At 44.6% G+C, this 21,064-nt stretch overlaps 1 protein-coding gene across 2 annotated transcripts in view; it reads left to right on the forward strand.

Annotated features, from left to right (window-relative positions):
- The window catches only part of zc3h3 (zinc finger CCCH-type containing 3), a 57,250-nt gene that overhangs the window by 17,062 nt on the left and 19,124 nt on the right, over window positions 1-21,064 (forward strand). Inside the window, exons 4-8 of one of the 2 annotated variants that reach the window (XM_053431221.1) lie at window positions 9,394-9,544; window positions 16,229-16,392; window positions 18,350-18,425; window positions 19,390-19,545; window positions 20,276-20,345. In XM_053431221.1, coding sequence (XP_053287196.1) covers window positions 9,394-9,544; window positions 16,229-16,392; window positions 18,350-18,425; window positions 19,390-19,545; window positions 20,276-20,345 — 617 coding nt within the window. The remainder of the gene's footprint in view (window positions 1-9,393; window positions 9,545-16,228; window positions 16,393-18,349; window positions 18,426-19,389; window positions 19,546-20,275; window positions 20,346-21,064) is intronic. The other variant, XM_053431219.1, reaches the window with a different exon arrangement.

The raw sequence follows: 21,064 nt of genomic DNA on the forward strand, positions 1-21,064 counted from the left end.
GCTTAGGCCTCACTTTTGGAAGCTGCCATGATTTTCTTCTTTATACACAGTCCACACTGTTTACCCTTTTCCAACTAAATGATCTGGTAGCCTACTAATGTCAAAATCTGGTGCATGAACTGGTAACAAAACCAGTTGCCTGTTGGTAGACAAAGAAGAATGTGAGAATGAAGCAGAACAGTATAAGCAGCCAGACTGATAAACAACAAACCTAAATTAACTTTGAAACTCACTTTCAAACTCTTTAAAGTTGACAGGACTTTCATATCACGGTGAGAATTCACTTTAGGTTCATCAGTAAGAGCTCCTCCTTTCCACACTTTATATTATGTTAATTTCACGTTGTCATTACAGTCACATAAAACCTGTGAGTCCGTGTGTACTGAGCAGGACATTGTAAATCTGAAAAATGAAGTTGTCAGTGTTTTCTCTTTGACATATAATTTAATGGATATGCTGATTTTAAATCGGTTTGTTGTCTGGCATCTGTCATACATGCTGAATTGATGCGTGATAAATTAAGGTAAGTGAAAGACGGGATAAAATTAATAAATAGGAATACTGTGGAGAAAGAATGTTGAGTAGATGTGAACGGATAGAAAACTTTAAACTGGTAATAAATCAGTAAAAGAGTTTTGAGGTATCAACCCTCCTCCTCTGTGGGACTTGGACAAACAAAAAATATCAAAATACATTTTCCTTGAAGATGGTTTCTGATAAGTTTGTTTTTAATTAGTTATTTAATGAAGGGGTTTAAAAAAACTCTGCCCCACTCTATGATCACAAACTTTGGGTCCAAATTGCGCCTTCGCCACACGGTCATTGTGTTTGACTTCATTCCTGGTTAGTGGGAGCAGGTGGAGATGTAGCCTCCATCTTCTATGAGATGTTGTTGTCGTTGTTGTTGTTGAATAGCATCTAAAAAACAAAGAAAAGAGAACCGGGCCTCACGCCCTCTTCCTGCTCGTCCCTACGGCCCAGAGCTGCTTCTCCCTCTGGGTTGTGATGTGAATCGTTCAGGGCAGAGTCTCCCATCCCATGTGGAATCCAGTGTTGCCCTTTAGTGATGCACTCACTTAACCTTCAAGTGCCCCAGTCACACTTGGAAAAGGTTTTTATGACACACACACTTACCCCCGAGCTTTTCACTCTCTCCCACAAGCACACACACCCCTTCCTCCCCTCTCCGTGCTCACAAACAGACGCACACACGTATGTAATGATCGCAGACCTTTAGTGGACAAAGCCCCGGGCTCTTCCTCTTGAGGTGTCTAATGGGATCTGCTGATTGACAGCTACAGTCATCCATTCAATCAAACATGACGCGGTTCCTGTCTGACACACATGTCACTGGACACATGAAATGTTTGTGGTGGATAACAATCTCGCCAGGTCCCCAATCACAGCTAAAGGTTTTGTCAGCTCCCGGGGCTGGGGTCGGGGTCAAGGTTAAGTTTGTTGGAAATGCGTGTTTTCGTCATGTCTTATTCAAGTTATTGATGTTCTTTATGTTTACGGGAGCAAATGTCTACGCTGCAAAAACACATATAGAGGCTATTAACATTCAATTATTCATCAAGGATGTTGTCAGGTCTCCTCACGTATCGTTCAACACTGGAAAATTACTTAGACTTGCATTGTGTTCTAAACAGTGTGGCCATCATGCATGTTTCAACTTTTAAGATGATTACGCTTATGAAAGTAAAGATCATAATGTAGAGAGATAACTTTAATTCTGATTAGAAATCAATCATGTTCAAAGGTCATGGGTGGCCCTGGGCTAAATCGCTCACTGAAGTTATCCAGCACTGCCCCCCCCCCCCCCCCCCACCTTGAACGGGAGTCAAACCTTGATACTTATTTGGCTTCCTCAAAAATGTGCTTGTTGCAGAGGCTCATTGTCACGCTTCAGAGACTTGGCAACGATCATGTGATCTATTCATAGTCTTGTTTACTGCGATCCGTCAATCATCTTATATCAACTGATTGAAATCTGCAACGTTTTCCTCAATACAACATTTTACTTCCTTTTGTAAATGCGTCTTTATTCATTATTTCTTTCAAATTATGCTCCTCTGTGTATTTTTGGAAACACATTTTACACATTTTCACTTCCTGCCCGGGAGGAAGATGAGAAGGTCAGATCTCCTCGCGTGTGTCTTCAGTATGAAGCTAAAACAAGGAGGTGATCAGCTAATCTTAGTGTAAAGACTGAAAGAAGAGGACAACATGAAAGACAACCCCTACCAGCCCATGAAAACACACTAATTCATAAGTATATTGTATTTAGTTTGGTTAAAAAAACAGAACAACCTTTTTGGGTTAGTTGTGGTATTACAATGAATTAAAAGCAAAAACATTTTTTGTGTTATTTGTGATTTTAAACGCTCTATCAAACCTTTACTTCTAATAGCATGTCTATAGCAACAACTTCCCAGCACACATATGTGTTTGCATTTGCCAGAGGGGAAGAATCCCCCCCCCCCCCCCCCCCCCCCACTCAGCTGGTATATGTTACAGCTGATGGCCCCACTGCGATGATGGACGAGGCCACAAGCCAGTAACCTCCCCCCCCTTTCCCCCTTAACCACCACCACAACCCTCCCACCCAAAACACACTCTCCCCCCTGAACACGCCTCTCGGTGGTGACATCACCACCACGCTGGCTGACAGCATCTGCTGATGGCACGCACCAGGGGCCTCCCGTGTCAGTGGGGGCCCCACGCAGCCATCAGCCTGTCACTTTGTGTCAGCCCAGCTCTTCATCCACATTCATTCCAATGGAGCCGCTGAGTATTCCTGTAAAAAGGCCGGTCCATCCTGCAGAGATACCTCCTCAAACATAATACTGTTTATTCTCCGGTGTTGATTCGGTAACGACATATATAACTGAAGAGCGATTGATTAATGTGGGGACATCTGTCATCACACTTCCAGTATCACCTGGTTCTCTGAAGCCAGATCTGTTTTTAGTCTGCAGGACTGAATTAAGGTCACATGTTGTCGTTCTTAAAGCACTGAGCACACAAACACATGGATCCCTAAAGCTCCACCGGTTATTAAGTTCAATCTTAAAATTATATACGATTATATGGATTTTACACTCTAGATGTCACTGGTAACGTTGAAGCAACAGAAAAATACAAAATTTGGGATAATTTAAGGATCTGGAAAGATAATTGACTTCTAACGGCTGTTGGATGCACAGACACTTTTATTTTATTTAGACCAACATCAGTTTGCCATGATGATCTCAAAGGAGCAGGTAAACATATTGACAAATATTCAAAACACATATTTATTCATCAGTTTGTAGTCAACAGGATAAAAAACGTGATTTCAACTGGACGCACTGGACGTCCTGCAGCAGCGAACCCACTGATCCTGTGTTGTCCTGAGAGAATCAGGTGAACTCTGAGAATCTACACACAGAGCTGGCTCTAGCTTTGAGCAACAGTTTATTTTATTGAAATCAACATAAGGGAAATGAGACACACCAGTGATAATGGGTTATTGATTGTATAAAATGGCAGAATGTTTCCTACAGGGCGGTTTGTGGAAGACATGAGTATTAAAGGAGAGAAAAGCTTCTAGAGTCATTTTACTTTGCATCAGATGCTACATGGACCAGGAGGATGTGTGATGGAGAAGAACGTTCATCTGACCTGAATCCTCATGAAACACGGTGTTAAACTCATTCACACGCAACGTTCACATTCTAGTCGCACTCGAGGAGCACTTGATCTCCTCCGATGAGTTACAGGACGCAGTCATTTTAAGACCCTGGAATGCAGATCTCTGTTGGCAGGGTGGGGCATCAGACTCTGATGACATCTCCTGGTATAGTCTGTCAGGAAGTATCTCTGGTTGTCAAACATGCACAGATCATATTATCATAACTGCTCTGGCTTACAGCGGGTTATTAAATTGTGGTAACTCCCTTGTTAAGTCTGATGTTAGCATGGCACCGCTGTCGGCCGTGAGCGCGGCAGAGCAGTGGGAGTCAGAAGATGAGCCCCAGGGGACGGGGACATGGGATGTCAGGGGGAACAGGCGCTGTCAATAACAAGATTTATTATCCATTGGGTCGTCCCAGGGAGGGGGCAGACTGAGACCGCTGTTCCCTGGAATTAGCCGTCAGGTACTGAGGGGGAGAGTGCCCCGGGGGGGGGGATCCCTAAGAGGATGGTGGAGGGGGGGGGGTGCAGTACAGTGGCCTGTCACTAGCCCCAGTCAGAGGGCTGGGTACAGAGAGCACGGGGGTATCAAACCTCCGAGGTGGAAGACAACTTTACTCAAAGTCGAGTCCGTGCCGCTGAGACGAGGCTCAGTCGTCTTAGGGATGTGAGTCGAGTGCAACTCTCCCAGATCCGCTCTGTGAGGCTGCATCTGCTGCTTAATGTTGACTTCAGTGATGTGTCACCAGGGTTCAGTGGATTCCTCTTCTGAACCAACAGGAGAGGATCAGACCGGTTTGAAGGAGGATAAACGAGGGAAGAGATAAAACTTTGATTTTGCTTATAGGGGTTGGTTCAGCCACTTTTCTTCTACAGAGGTCTTTGCCAACATTTTGAGACGTGTCAGATTTCTGCCTCAACTTCTTTACACTGGAGACGAGTGGAATTTTGTTTGGAAAACGACATTTGAAACATAATTACTTTTTTAATACAGTTTAAATATAGTGAATACTGGATATAGTAATCACAGATATAGTGAGCAAACGTTTGTACGATCACAAAGCTTGGGACAGAATTGTTCTTATACAAATGCTGTTTAATAATAATCCACTAGTGATGAAGAAGTTCACTTACAGTGTTAATTTGGGGTCTTTTCATACATGTTTGAATTATTTTGTAACGGTTATTTTTTTACAGTCATGCTTTGCATTGTCTAAGTTCACAAAATCAGTGTGAGTTTACACATGTGTATGATGACAATGTTGTGTTGTGTCAAACAGAGGAAGACAGCCAGCAGAATCAGGGCGAGCTGAATTAATGAATGAATGCGCAGCTACAGTCCCATAATGAATCCACTTTTAAATTCACTAGATCAGGATTTGTATCCTGATCTGCACCAAATTGCAGACACTTATGAATATTCTCTTAACATGTCCGGTTTCTGTCATTAAGATCCATTAATTGTTTTTGGAGAAACAAATGAAAATGCTGCAAAACTTATAATGTTGCAATGTTAAAGAAAGTGGGAAAAGACTTGATGGAGCCAGACTAAAATGTTTTGTGTTCTTCCCCGACCCAAATCTCATCCTCTCGCCAAGTTTAGTGCGTTTGGGGTTGGAAGCACTTTGAAGAGGCCACCTTGATCCCTGAGAAGCAATGATGGGGTTTTCTGAGATTTTAATGTAGGGCAGATTAATCACTGAAATGTGACCTCAAAACCTTGGAAGAATAAAACGAAAACTCTCAGCCTGAATAGATTGTATCGGTGTGAGGAGAATGTGTTGAGGCGGCCCTGTACTGTGGCTCCGGCTCCAGACGGCCGGCTGCTTGCAGGAGGAGCGATGAGCGCAGAGCGACTGGAGAAGATTATCTGTGGATTCACGGCAGCGAGTCAGCGAGAGATGGATGAACGATGTGTGAGCTGGTGCGTCTGCAAACGCTGTCTTCACCCCCCCCCCCCCCCCCCCCCCCCCCACACTCTGCAAGGCAGGCCACTGTCAAAGGTCTATTAAGGGAAGATTGAGACCCCAGGTGTGTACGTGTGAGTAAGTGTGCGTTTGTGTGTGAGTGCGTGTGTTCACATGCTCATTGGTCACGGTCCTATAGTGGAAGATTGAGACCCCATTGCTCCCAGAGCCACTCAACCAACACAACCTGCAGTGGTTTACAATCAGAGCCGCAGCGTCCATCCATCGCTGCTGACACGCACACGCACACACACACACACACACACACACACGTTTTACATCGGGTTGTGAGGACACCCAGTGATATAATGCATTCGCTTGCCCCTTACCCTAACCTTAACCTCCCCTATATCTAACCCATTAAGTCATAATAATATTAATAATAGAAATTATGCATTTTATTATTGGGCACCTTTCAAGCCACTCAAGAATTTATCTGTAAGGTGTCCATGTATATAAAAAAAACAGCAAAAATACCATCAATAAAATAAGAGGCTAATAAAATAACTTTAAATCAACAATGGTTGATGCAGGTCATTCTAACACAGACCATCTTAAAAACCCTAAAACTAATTTTAAGGTTGTTCAAAATCTCCTCACAATACCCACCACTCATTTTCAATTTTGAAATAAATTGGCAAAATGAAAGTTGACCTGACGTCAGGTCACATGATCAATGTCTCCTCAACGTGCGTTGAAGTATTCTCAACATGTGTCACACAAGAGGTTCTCACTCAGACCTGCAGTCGACACACACGTTGATGAAATGCTCTGTAGCTTTTAAATGAAAATGTGTCCACACAAGCATAGAAGGACACGTACAAACACACACACACACACACACACACACACCGAGAGGGCAGCTGTAGATGCCATTAAACAATCGTCTCGGTGGAGCAGCGGTGGGGCGGTGGGTGTCATGATGTTTGGAACAAGGGTTTAGAGTCAGATTGAGGTGCAGGTTAGAGATACAGGGGTGGGGGTGCAGGAGGCTGTTGGGGGGGGGGGGGGGGGGGGGATCACGGCGGCACCTTTGACAAGACCTATTTGTCATCTGCCAGGACGCCCAAGCAGCTCTGACTGCAATACAGATGGACTGTGGGGGAAAAAGTGACTTCAGGCCTGGCAACTAATCCTGTACAGAACCCCCCCCCCCCACACACACACACCTGCACCCACTTACTCTCTCTCTCTGTAACCAACCACATGCACACAAACACACACACACACACACACACACACCACACACACACACACACACACACACACACACACACACACACACACACCTAATTCACCCAGCGTTCCGGGGGCCTAATGAAATTAATAGGATCACTTTAGAAAAACTTTATCAACCGTCAGAAATGATTTGTTAGTTTTTCATCCCGAGCTTCTTCACCTTATGAGAGGATAATAGTGATTCTATAGAATTTACTGAGACGTTGGAACACACGTCAGTAAAGCAGATCAGATGGTGACACAACACACACACACAACTGTCGACTCTTTTGTTGAATTTACGGATTCGTCCGAATGTTTGTTGTAATGTCAACACAAAGAAATACACATAACAGCTGACTCGGCAGCTTCTCTGGCTTCAATGTGCTGTAAACAAAAACACAGTTTCTCTCTAAACCCAGATGCCCCCGCTCAGCTGAATGTTCCCAAAAAATGTTCCTGCTGGTACAGAACCTATTGCTGCGAGTGATAATTATTATTATCATTATTATTGTCGTCTTAAAACACATTGTTAAGGGCCTCGGGATAAATGAAAAATCTTTTTGTGATTTGGCTCAGCCGTGGTCTCTGGGCTCCACAGCGCCTCCCGACTGGATCTGATCAAATCTTCAAAAAGTCAGTGGGCTCATTATTTCCCTGAGCTTTTTATTCTCATTGACAAAAAGAGAAGCTTTGTTTCCCTGATTCAAATCATAGTTTTAAAGTGTGTTTGTAGTAACTTAGCCTTAAGTCAGGTTCAGTGAAAGTCATCATCTGCTAATGTAACATCCAGCACACATTAATAATACTCTTAACTGTCCTGATACGATTGGAGATGCAGTGTAACACAGAACTCTAACCCTAGAATCTATCGTTCATGCCTTGTGTGTCTTCCTGAGTGCACATGGGCAAGGCACTGTGTTTTTGTGTAATGTGTGTGTGTCCCAAACATGCAGCCAGTGTTGCATCAGCGCCCTCAGCTCGCTGGGATTTGTTCACCGGTAAATGTTTGTCTGAGATGAATTCCAGCTGATCCAGGTCCTGCATCCCGGCCGACAAATGAAACCAGCGCCTGAGGGGGAGTGAGAACGAAGGGGAGGAGTGGAGGGGGCGGGTGGGAGGGAGAGAGAGAGAGAGAGAGAGGGTGTAATGTGTAGAAGTGGAAATCGAATCATTTTATTATTTGTCACCGCAGCCCTCGTGGTCACGGTTTGTTATTGGACGCTAATTAAAATGGCAACAATCCTGATAATTGGCAATTAAAGTCTTGTGAGAGCGACTATTGGAAATGAGCTCCTTACCCGGTGAATAAACTCATCTGTTATCTCCCCTCACACGTCTCCTCACGCTGTCGTCTCCTTACTCATTAGAGAGACAGAGTGCTGTCACATGACCACTGTGGTGCATGATTGGTAGAAGGGGACAAAGGTACCGAGGATAATGACATTTTTTATTTAAATGAAGATGTTGAACATCTGGGTTTTTTTTCAAGCTGTAGCCGAGGAGGTTTTTTAAAATCTTTTCAGGAAATATGATGCAGCTTGTGGGGAATTAATTCATACAAGGCTTTTTATGAATACAGTTCTACACAAAGCTTTCAGGTGGGGCTCTCCCCTAATTGGTCTCAAATACATTTAGGTTGGTCTTAATTGTCTTGGCATTTTATTTTGGCTTGTAAAAACCATATCCCCAGAATGTCTGGAGGGAATCATTTCACATTGAGCTCAAACATTCACTTGTACTCGAGGACTAATTGATTTGATTTCGGTAGCTGAAGGTTTTGGTCAAGTTCACAGTTTCCTCACAAAGTCTCTTTGTTTTTCTTGAAAGTGATCCCTGTAGATCAACTTTCATATCTATTATTTTAAACATAACTGATAGAAATGATGCACAGATCTAAGGAAATAGAACTGGATCTGTGATAGAACAGAATCCTCCTCCTCTGATCCCACTGACCCTTTGTTCAGACTCCAGCAGAACGCCTGGTGACTCGTGAAGTCTTTAATCTCAGTGAACGGGGACTTGGATGATCCACAATGCAAATTCCATTCTTTGTTTGAGTACGTCAGCCAGCGCAGGCCATCATAAAACAACATGATGGATACACAGCCAAATAAATAAATAAATAAAAATACTTACTCCTCTTTTTTCCCCCCATTCGGATCTCTGTACTCTAAACACTTCTTCTGATGGATCTGTAAAATGATATAACGAATGAGAGGCGAGCAGGAGCGATGAAGGCAGCGAGGAAAGAGACAGAGGAAATGATTTATTAGGCTCATAAAAATTCTGCCTTTGTTATTCCCTCTCATTTTTATATGTGAAGCTTATTAAAGAGCACACCTGCCAGAGTCGGACAGAAGTGTGTGTCTGTGTGTGTGTGTGTGAACTCAGTTTTTGTGCATTCAAACTGATGTGTATCCGTGCATATGCTCACACACACTGACTGGATGTGTAACTGTTGCTTGCGTTTCGTACACGATTTAGATTTTCTTTATTCATAACAATCTGTCAACGTTGCTGTCCTCAGGTCCCGCCTCCCCCTCCCACTGTGGCCCCGCCTCCCAGCGGGTGTTCAGGACACGCTACAAGATGGTGACCCGTCCGGGCCCCAGCTCTGCACACAGCCACCATTACAACCCGGCCCTGTCCTGGAGAACCAAGAGGATCCAGTCGGCCAGGTAGAGTGCACACAGTGACACACACACGCACACACACACACCCACAGACACACACCCCTCCTGCAGCCCTGTGTTTAACGTGTCTCCGTGGTGGATATTTCTCAGTGCAGAGCCGTGCCCTGTCTTTTATGTCACCGTCATGTGGAGCACGAGTGGAAGAGGTCGGGAATTTATGGCGCTCATTTTTACACAGTAGATAACCCGGAGAATAAACCATTTACACCAACGTGCCCCTCGCATTAATTCACAGCGGCAGGGAGAGCGTCTCACCCGGGACAGATACAGACTAAAGGAATGATGGGTGGGGGTGTCCCCCCCCCATCTCTTTCTTTTACCTTCATTTATCTAACTTTAATCCCCTCTGTCTCAGCTCTCCTCATTCACACTCAAGATATAAACCAGTGATGAGCTGGTTTCACAGTTAATAATCTTTAACAGGCCTGTAGTTAATATGTATTTATTAAAGCTTAACGTCTCAAATGTTTTTTAATAATCTCTGTGTAGTTTTTCTTCTCCAGCTGCTGAGGCTGTGATGAGGTTGTTGCGCTCGGGCTTCATGATCTGTTAATGTGCAGAGAATGAGCGGTTTGCTCTCCAAGGAAACTGGCTGCTGTTGCACTGTCTCTACACACAGACACACACAAACACACAAAAACACACCCACACCCACACTGAACAGCATGAGTGTAGCTTTGTATTATTGGACCACAAAACAGTGAAAACTATTGTAAACAAGCTCTAACACTGCAAAGTGACACATTTAAATATTCATCCATCCATCAGCTGGACCTCTTATTCACTGAGGGTTCAAGCCCACATTGTGATAGAGGTGGGGTTGATCCTGGAAGTTGGAAAGTGAAGTTATGATTATATATCATATCCTGCAGTTTGAGTTGTTTTTAAAGGCTAAAACACACATTTGCTCTCTTGCTCTATTATAATGTCCCACGGTTTAAAGATATCCAGATTTTAAACTTGCTTCTCCAAGTTATTGTTCATCCAGACTGTAAACAGATTTCATACCGAGACTCCCTTCTTGGTTTTTGTTTGGATGTAGATCCAACAATCCATACGGTGACATGAACACAAGTGGTAAAATATGTCATCTGCGTAATTTGAATTAACGGATCCTTCTAAGTTATTGTTTGTGTAGTCGTTAATAATTAAAGCGTCCTGTGGACTTGTGTGTGTGTGTGTGTGTGTGTGTGTTAGTGATGGTGGTGGGGATGGGGGTTCATTTGTGTAATCCAGATTTGGTGAGACACAGGCCCTGGACTGTGGCTGGACGCAGCCTCTGGTGACTTATTACTATTCATTTAGCTGCTGCAGTAAATATTGATTCATCAAGGGATTTTCAATTTGAGCCCCGTGACATCTTGTGAAATATCACCAAGTGTGTAGAAGAGAGGAAAGAGATAGGGAAGGGGGGGGGGGGGACAGGTCGGGTCCCCGGGGATGGTGGATCCCCCCCCCCCCCCCCCCCCCCTCCTCACCCACCCCACCCCACCCCAGTCCTTTCTCATGCTTATCCATCTGTTTAAGTCCAACGACCCTCCACTTTTATCAGGTTGAGGCTGTTGAGTGGAGCATGAGCTCATATTCTCTGCTCCTCTTTACTACTGAGTGCTGCTCTTCATCTCCGGCCTATCACACCCACTGATCCCTGTCCTCGTGCTCACCGCTCCGTCTCCGACTCTGTGCCAAGCAGCCAAACTGAGAAAATGATTCCACACCCAAACACCGAGGATCATCTGTATAGACACGAGAAACAGACAAAACTTTTCTATACCAATTTATTCCAATTTATGGTGCTGCACAGTAAAGATCAATCATCTGGAATCGTACCTGAAAGTCAAGATAAATGAATCAATTAATATTATGAATGATACCTGACACGTTTCCGTTATATAAAAAGTGTTAGAATGCACCGAAAGACAATCTGAATCTAAATGTGATGGGTTCTTTCTTGGGTCAATCCCCAAACTGACACTTTAGATTTATTGATAATCCGTTGAGTAGTTTTTTTTAAATGCAGCAAATAAACAAAAACAGTCAAAAAATGCCAATAGAAACATAACCTTCTTTTAAGAGGTAAAAATAGAAATGAATCTTAACCTGTTACCATTTAAAACTGACGTGACTCTTTAGAGTCTTAAGCCCAACGACATTTCATTTGTTTCATTTTCTCTTTCGGGACAATAAAAAGCAGAGTTACTGCATTTTGCATTTTACAGATAATCATGATTCACATGAAGGAGGGATGTAATTTTAGCAGAAAACATAAACTGAGACTTGAGATTTTTCTATATGGAATATATGCAAGATGCTGCTACTCTCATTCAGTAACTGACTTTTCTATATTTTGGTGTTGCCAAACAGAAGATGAAACAAAACCGATCATATTGAAAGTAGTTTGTTTTTCCCTAAAATACCACAATCATTTCTACACATCCAATCCAGACCCAGTTCAGCTGTCACTGGTCGGCACTACCTGTTCTCAGACGCACAGGAAGTGAGCTTCTGCTTACCCAGCATGCTCTGCTCTGCGCTCGGTATCAGCCGTGGCGAGTGCAGTGGGTGATTTAGCGCCGGGCAGCAGTTTGAAGAGGAGCAGGAATCTGCTGCAGTATTTCAGGCCCCCCCCCCCCCCGCCACCAGGAAACAGATATAATCTCAACATTAACTCCATTAATAGTAGCAGGAGTTGAAATAAGAAAGCCGTAAAGCATGCATGCTGCAGGATAAATTACAGCCTAATCCCCCCTTCACCCCCCCCATTTGTCTCCCCCTGTCCCTTTTCTATCTCTCTCTTTCTTTTCATATAAAATCTAACAAGTCTTCTCTGTCACTTCCTACATACGACACACATTATTTCATGTCTTCCACTTGCTGCTGTTTTTTCCTCCATTTCATTCCTTCCATTAACGTTGAAGCCCCCAACACGGCAAGATACCCCAACCCCAAACAAGTAGAGAATCTTTGTGTATGCGTCTACACTCGTGCAGACTCACACACTGAATCCAGGCGCTCATCTCCTTTAGTGCTTCAGTATCGATCAGCACAGGATGTAAGAGACTGGGCAATAAAGTGAAGCAGTGCTCCCTCTTCTTCACTTCTCTCCTCCTTCCTGCATTCACTCTCCCGTTCATTCACCTTTTTATATCCCAATTCATTCACTTCCTCGTTACTCATCACATTAGTCTACTTGTCCCCTATAGTTGTGTGTCTGAGTGTGTCTTCGGCTGCTGTTCTCACTGTGTCCTGCACACCTGCTCTGTGAGAGGATTCTGTCTGTTTCAGGTGGATTTGATGGGATCGTGATGTGTGACCACACTGCTCTGGTTTTTCCTTTAAGTGGCCGAAGAAGAGCAGCCGTGCTGGAATTAGCCAGATGACTGTTTTTGCTGTGCTCTGTTTCAAGGGTAACTGTTTCCCAATATGAGCGCGCTAATGCTTGGGTTGCAGACAAATGGACGAGGGCAGCATTATTCTGAGCAGTCGCGCAACCCTCCAAATTCTTCCCTGTCACTAAAACAAAAGTCGGATCATTCATCAACGGCGCCCGTAGTGCTGAATCGTGCTCTCCTTTATCTGTGCATCGCATGGTCCACACACACACACACACACACACACACACACACACACACACACACACACACATTTGCATGCAGACTAATCTCAGGGGAGTTTCTTTGTGCCCTTGTCCTCTGCTTTTTACATTTTTCTTTTTTGTTGTTGTTGACTTTTTGTTCTTGTTCTTCTCCTGTGACCTCCAGCCCTTGTTGTTGTGTTTGTGCAACACGCCTCCGGTACATAAACTGTATTTTAGGGCCTGAAACAATTAATTGATTAGTTAACACATGTTATTCATCATGTAAAGATCATCAGATGTGAGGGTTTTCTGATTTGGTTTGGAAATCACTGTAATTTCAATATAAATTGGATTTTGTCTGACGCATCATTCAAATCTAGACATTTAAAGTTTGGGGATTCAGGTACAATTTTTTTTTCATACACTAAAAGACTGTTTGACACTTTCAGTTGGTTTGTTTGTTTGTTTATTAGCAAGGTTATGATAAAACTACTGAACTCATTTCCACTTAACTTGATGGAAGCACTGGATGTTAGGCCTGAACCCATGATCCTGTGGTTGTGAATTAGAAATCTCCTGCTGTGGGAATCTTTTGAAAAAGTCCAGAAAATGGTTCCGTGGTCGACAGTGAACATTGTATTTGTTCAACGTGTCTCTGATTCTAAAGAGGAAGCAGCGTTTGTCTCACTGAATATGAACCAGTTAGTAAATGTTGGTGATAATTTCATGTGGGTTCGTCACTAATCATTAACAGAACCTATTGATTCGTGGAGCTTTAAGCAGTTTGACGGTTTGGCTAACGAGTGGGCTGAAGTGTCCCCCAGGCCTAGTAGACGAAGGGGGGGGGGGGGGCAGTCCTACATATTCCCAGTGGATGGCCTTTGAAAGGGCTCGCCCCTGAAACAACTTACTGTCCAGCAGGGGAGGATTTGTGCGTCAGACGGGCCTGGAGACGCTCTGATAACAGATATCCTTCTGGAGGTCAAGGGCATCACGGGGAACGGGCCAAGGAGAGTCTGGAGGCAGAGAGGAACACGCCACCTCTGTCAAGTGTTTTAATTTGTGTGTTCTCCATTGTTTGTGTCTGTTCTTCTCTCCTGTCCTCCATTCATTACAGGCAGATTACCTCACTGCGTAGGTAACTGCTCCCACAGAGGCAGTTTGCACTAATGGTGTCAGAGCTGAGGCTGAGACACACTCACATGGCTGTACGTCTGGAGTGTGTGTATGTAGGCAAGAAACACACATCACCTCTTAGACTGTGTCCGGTGTGTGCACAAATTAGGTTTTCAAATTCAAAAATCCACCGACTGCTAACAGCTGAGTGAATGAACAAAAATACTGATGCTTTGGTTTAAAGCCTTAATTTTTGGCATTTTGTCCAGAGCCATGTTTGCCACCATTTTTAAATGAGAGGGGCGGGTGAAGCCTGACTCAGAACTCGAGGACATTACATGCCCACATACACCTGCACCCATTGGATGGTACTAGCTGTCAATCACACGGTATTCACACACTAAAGCATAAGGTGCTTCACGGTCTATTTGACTCAAAAAAAGACCATAATTTACTAAATGAAAATCTTAATTATCAACGTCAAAGGGTCTTTGAAACACATTTCAGTCAGGTCATAGATGTGAAGTAGATTTCCTGCTTGTTGGTGACCGGTGTCATGTGACCCCTCTCTCTCCTCATGTTTTCTCTCTGTGTATTTTCTCGTCTATAAACATTAAAATATCGAACAGTAATGAATTTGCACTTTTACGCCCTCAAACATGGAAACGCGTGTCTGATTGAAATGAGAGCAATAACCAGGACGATCATGGGCCCAGTGTGAAAGCAGACTGGGCCTCGTACCCCCTGTTCACCCCCCCCTGACTGCGGCCCTGTGTCAGGGTTAACTGCCATCTCTGTTAACTGTTCATGTCATATCCCCATTAACCTCCACTGTGGCTCCCCAGGCCACCCGGTCCTTGTTTAAACCTCCCCGGGTGGCAGTCAGCGCCTCAACATTAGCCTCCATTACAGCTCCCCTGGCTGCAGTTGCCCTGTGTAGGGCAGCCGGTGATCAGTGGAGCTGAGTGTCTGTGCCTCTGAGTTATGGCACGCAGTCGGGTGGACGCTGGACGTGAACGCAGCCGATGGCAGACATTTGCTCTCCTCCTCTCCGTACCTATTTGCAGCAGTGCAGCAGCTGGACGTGCGCTGCAGCGTGCTCAGCGGCCGTGTCAGTTGCTCTGTGCGTGGCGTGTGTTTGGGGTAACCCTCTCTTCTCACTGTAATGGGAGGCATGAACTCTCGCTCCAAACCCATTTCCAGCCCATCTGAAATACGGCAGCAAATTACCTCCAGTGGCGCCCTGCACACCGGCCCAATACACCCCAAATAGAAGTGACAGGACAGCGCAATTTATCGCCATAACCCCTGCACCGCCCCCCCACCACCACCACCACCACCACCACCACCACCCAGCTTCCCCACACACGCTTCAGACTTGCACCTACAGCCACCGCACACGCACACATATGTTCACCATCCAGGAGTCACTCAGTAGACTGTGTGTGTGTGTGGGTGTGTGTGAGACGCCTGTGATTGTGTGTACTGTACTGTACTATAGCAGAAGTGTGTTGTGATACTGTGTGTGTGTGTGTGTGTGTGTGTGTGGTCTCAACACTCCAGTGTAGGGGCCAACCTCGCTGCTCTGGCCCCCTGCCCTGCCTATTATCTCATTGATTTCCTCCTCTCCTCTTTTCAATTCTCTCCATTTCCACACTGCCGTCCTTTCCATTAGAGGAGCAATTTAACAGAGTGCTGTGACATGAGAGAGAGAGAGGGAGAGAGAGAGAGAGAGAGGAGGGAGGAGGGGAGAATGGGAAACATATAGTGAGGAGGGGAGATGTAGTGGAAGAACTGGAGGGACGATGGGAACATTAGGTGGAGGTGAGGGAGAGATGAGACGACTCAGTGACAACAGTTTGTAAACTGAGCTCAATGAACAGTTATAATCATTTAATAAAGTGGAATTATCTCTTAATTAACTGTATGAATATATGACTTTAATATTCTTCCTCCTCCTTTTTTCTTCCTGGCAGGAGTTTCCTCCAGAACCGCCTTCGCTCCCCCCACGACAGACACCCGTCACACGCCCCGAGCTGGAGAGGAAGCAGCATGTGCTGGATTGGTGGATCCCTGTACCGGGTGTCGGCCAATAAGCTGTCCCGCACGGTGGCGTCCAGCATGTCCATCAGCCGAACAGGTAAACTGACCTTCGTCCCACCAGTCGTCCTCATCGTCAAACATGGTGACAAAGTGCACAGGCGTTGTGTTGTTCCACAGGTGACTCGTAGTGATTGTTCCACTTGAATCAGAAAATGAAAAAGGTATATTCTGTCCCCTGTAAAGTCGGCCTCTGAAGCCACATTTTAATCTGCAATATTCAGATTACACATTTTTATCTGCACCAAACAGAAACACACCAGTCCCTTGAATTCTTGAATTCAAATTGTTTTCTTCGAGTTCCATGAATCATTTCCTGGGAAATTTGTGAGAATTTCCTCATCCTCACCAAAATGTATTGATTTCCTTTTTGACCCCCGTGTCCCAACCTTCCACCAAGTTTCATGTGTATCTGTAGTTTTTGTGTAATTCTTCAGACAATGAAACAAACAGACACGGGTGGAAACACAACTTCCTTGTTATCCAGATCATTTGTGTCCAAACAGGAGGTTGTGTTTATATTTTTAACCCTCAGAAGTTTAGTTGGTTGACTTAATCTGATTCACCGTGTAATTCTGACCTGATCATTACTGAAAATCATCCTCAAGTGTTTGTGTTTGAATTTGAATCGGCCAATATATGAGCTTGAATTCAATAAGAAAACATGGGTTTCATTTAAACGTGTATTGCCTTTGATGCTTATTAGTTTTTAATAGTGATCAGGCTAATTTCAGTCAGTGGTAAAAAGCTCCTGAGCTTTGAACCCGTGTGCAGGACGAGCCCTGTGAGCACAGAGCAGCAGATCTCTGCTCACTGAGGTGATACAAGGTGTTTATTCATGTTTGTGGCTGCAGCTCTGTCCACATGCTCTCTAATGGACTTAGTGCAGCCGGCTGGATTTGCCATCTGAAATAATAAACTTGTCATCTGTCAGAGCAGCGAGGGGGAGGGTCCGGAGGTCTGGATGGTGCAGATTAAAGTCCGGATCTGCCTCTAACCCCCTTCACACTTCTCCTTCACACACATCGTGGAGCTGCTACACCTGCAGGGGAAATTGAAGAGCTCCACTCTGTTGAACTCGTGACCGGCATCCCAACACCTACTCTCCTGCCTCCTGGAGGAACTGGCCTCAGGTGTCCTCTCAGCAGGAGTTGTGATTTCATATCGTCCACCGGTTTGAGCCTCACGGTCGTTCATGGTGCTCTAAAGAATCACACCCAGCTCACACTCGATAAGAGCGTTAGCTGTCCGGTCCGAATTAGATCGACCGCCATGTGTAACCCCAACCTCCTCACCTCCGTGTCCTCTTCTCAGCTCCTATTCATGGTCTCCACCAACCCTTCACACACACACACACACACACACAGACACACACCTCTCCCTCTGCTGTTTGTGGAGTGCACCGGGTACATGGTGTTTATGATGTTCTCAGACGGGGCTGGACGTCACGTTTGGCTTTGGCACCTATGCGTCAAACCAGCACAGTATTAATACCCACTCACATATTAGGTTGTTATTGCCTCTGGCTGCAAAACCAAACCACACACTCAGACACCTCAGGTTCTGTCTGCCCTGATAAAAATAGTTAAAATATTATTATCTTTATGTCATTTAGAGAAGATGTGGTAATTTAACTTGAGTTAAAGCAAGATTATACAATTTAAAATGTATGTGCTTCTCGTTGTTTGTTTTACTTTTACTGTTGGAGGTAGATATAGTGCATCAATATCAATAACAGAACTAAAACAAATAAACCATCCTACAAGGTTTAATCTGTCATCATCCGTGCACCGGAACATGTCTGGAGTAGGAACTCACATTTCATATATTGTAGATTTTCTTAACTCATCACAAAAAGGTCAATCAGAGGAAAGTGTCATCCTCAGGGAGGTTGTTAGATCTGCCGGCTTCCAGGGTCAAGAAATGTTGCCTCCTGTTCTGAACTGAATCTGATTGGACGTGCTTATAAACCTTTGGTCTCTGTTCTCCACATGCAGGACGGTTCTCCAGCCCCCCCGGCTCCTCCATGAGTCCTGCTTGGAACCGAACCTCCAGCACTCGTCACTTAGCCAGGTAGGTTTATTTTTTTAATTTACGGCTCTTACACTGCCCGTTTCATCTCCTCTCATCAGAAGCACTCTAGTACAAGTAGTGTGAGCATTTCTGCATACATATTCAACTTTTCAACTTCTTAATTAAAGTGCCCGTATTAATGGACATTTACAGGTTCATGATTTTAATTTGAGGCTCTACGAGAAGAGGTTTACGAGCTGTAATTTTCAAAATACACATTATTTGTCTCGGGCCGCTCACGGCTGCGGCGCCTCTTTTTACTCTCTGTCTTAAACACACTGGTGAAGCTCTTGGCCGGCCGCCCACAGAGCAGGAGACTCGTTCACAACAACAGGAACATGTGGAACCAGGCGAGGGGCGGAGCCTGTAGAGCAGCAGGAGGCCGGACATGACGTATAAAACAAATGTTGGGACTTTAGTGCAGTTCTGAAAACAGCTTCATAGCAGCTTCATGAAAAACAATCCAGGGATGTAAAATGTAAATCAAGCATTTGAGTCTCATCAGCATCAGAGAGTCCCTTTAAACTTTAGCCCTAATTACTTAACAGACATTTTGAAATCTATAAAAAAGATGTGATACACTAAAGGAAAGAAAAACCTCAAAAGCATAATTTGGGCCATTTAACGACATTTATATCTGGGCCATCGTGTTGGCTGGCTTCATACAGTGATGCCATCTTGAAATCAAATCCAGCCAAGGCTGTAGCATCTGATCCTCCCCCTCCCCCCCTCCCCCTCTCCCTCCCCTCCAATATTAACAGCCTTTCATCACTGTCAACTAAAGGCTGCAAAGCCAGAAGTAATCTTAACATTAAAATTAGCATAGGGAGGATTCTGCTTCCCATGAGCCCCTCATTGGGCTGCGAGTTGAAACCAATCCTGGCATAGTTTGTCCTCTTTAGTTGCAACAGGCTGCTTATTGATCTGTGGATACTTGTGGTTTGTCTGTGTCCTCTGATCCCAGTCGCGCAGTTCAGCGGAGCCTCGCCATAATCCGACATGCTCGCCAGAAGAAGCCGCAGAAGCAGTACTGCATGTACTACAACCGCTTTGGCAAGTGCAACCGCGGAGACAGCTGTCCCTACATACACGACCCCGACAAGGTGGCCGTCTGCACAAGGTAACAGTCACACAACGTGTCACAAGAAGGGGGGGGGGGGGGGGGGCATGAGCAACAGGAGAGAAATTATTGATTTAGACAATCTTCGACATGTGATAGTGAATTATTTCAGGTCCCTGACTCTGATCACTGCTGTCACCAAACAGCTTGTGCATTCCAAAGGACACACCAGAAGTGTATTTGTTGATTTAGCTCAGCCTCTATGAAGATGCATATTCTTTCAAAAGGCTAAATCATCTGTTAATGTTAATAAAGGGCGAATTCTCCACCATCCAGAGGGTGAGTGTTGTTGGAAACATGTCGGTCATGTGCACTGTGAACTCAGGTGTTCTCTCACTTGTTCTACTTTCTCTTTTAAGAACGCCTTTATGACAAATGATGCACATTTTAAACTTGATAAATATGCTGATGAGGTGGAACTAATGGGTCTCCTGCAGAATAAAGACGTGGCCCACAGCACGTCACACCAAGGCCCTGGAGACGTGGTGCTGCACGAGCCTGCTACTGATCAATGTAGCAAGAACCAAGGAAATGACTGTGAAGAACTTCTAATATCTCTGAGAGCCACGATCACCAGCTGAGCTTCTCTGGGAATACAGACAGTTTGTTGAAGAAGATGCTCACAGCGTCTTGACCTTAGGAGACTCCGCAGCCCTGGTGTCAGCGGGAAGATTCTTGAACATCTCTCTCTCGTGATATTTCAGGCTCGGTCTTGTTTGTTTGTTTGCAGGTTTCTGCGAGGGACGTGCAAGCAGGCGGACGGGACGTGTCCCTTCTCCCATAAGGTTGCGAAGGAGAAGGTAAGAGACACGTGTTCACTGCAAAGGCCAGAGCTGGGTGCAGATATACGATGACAGTATGGGGTACGGCCATCGTGTATCGTATTTGTGCTCTTGGCTCGGCTCCTGTCTCCATGATACAGGAAAGGGTGAGGAACACTTGACCCGATGGGGAGTCGAACTCGTGACCTGAAGATCACCTGTCGGTTCGACGTCCCACATACATCATGATGACATTTGTCTTGATAGATTCTCTCTAAATGTGAGTTAAGGACCGGTGTCTCATTCTGGTCTGCACGCTCAGCTCAAAGGAACAAGATCTTCACTTTGGAACCGTGATTCTGATCCTGCTCATGACCAACAGCCACAGTCTGGGTGTTAGGGCAGAAATTAATATCATAAGGATTCGTAAATGAGCAGAAAGTCTTAATGATTTTAAATATTGAATGCAAAGCTCCACTTGAGTTCTGGAAATTGATTTACTTTTTCCCCCCACGGAATAATCCATTAATCTATCGAGGAGGAAAAATGTCCAATGGAACAATACGATTTGTTTTAATATCGATATACAAACCAGGTGTATGTAAATCATCTGGTGGTCAATTCACTTCACCTGGTTCCTGTCGGGATAAAACTCTTTACTGAGAGAAAACTCCAGGAAACTATTAATTAATTGAATTACAGACATGAATCTCAAAGATATCAACGTTTTCAGTAAATATGTATAAACTGAAAGTGAA

Source organism: Pleuronectes platessa, chromosome 9 (genome assembly GCF_947347685.1).
Source record: "Pleuronectes platessa chromosome 9, fPlePla1.1, whole genome shotgun sequence".
Lineage (NCBI taxonomy): Eukaryota > Metazoa > Chordata > Actinopteri > Pleuronectiformes > Pleuronectidae > Pleuronectes > Pleuronectes platessa.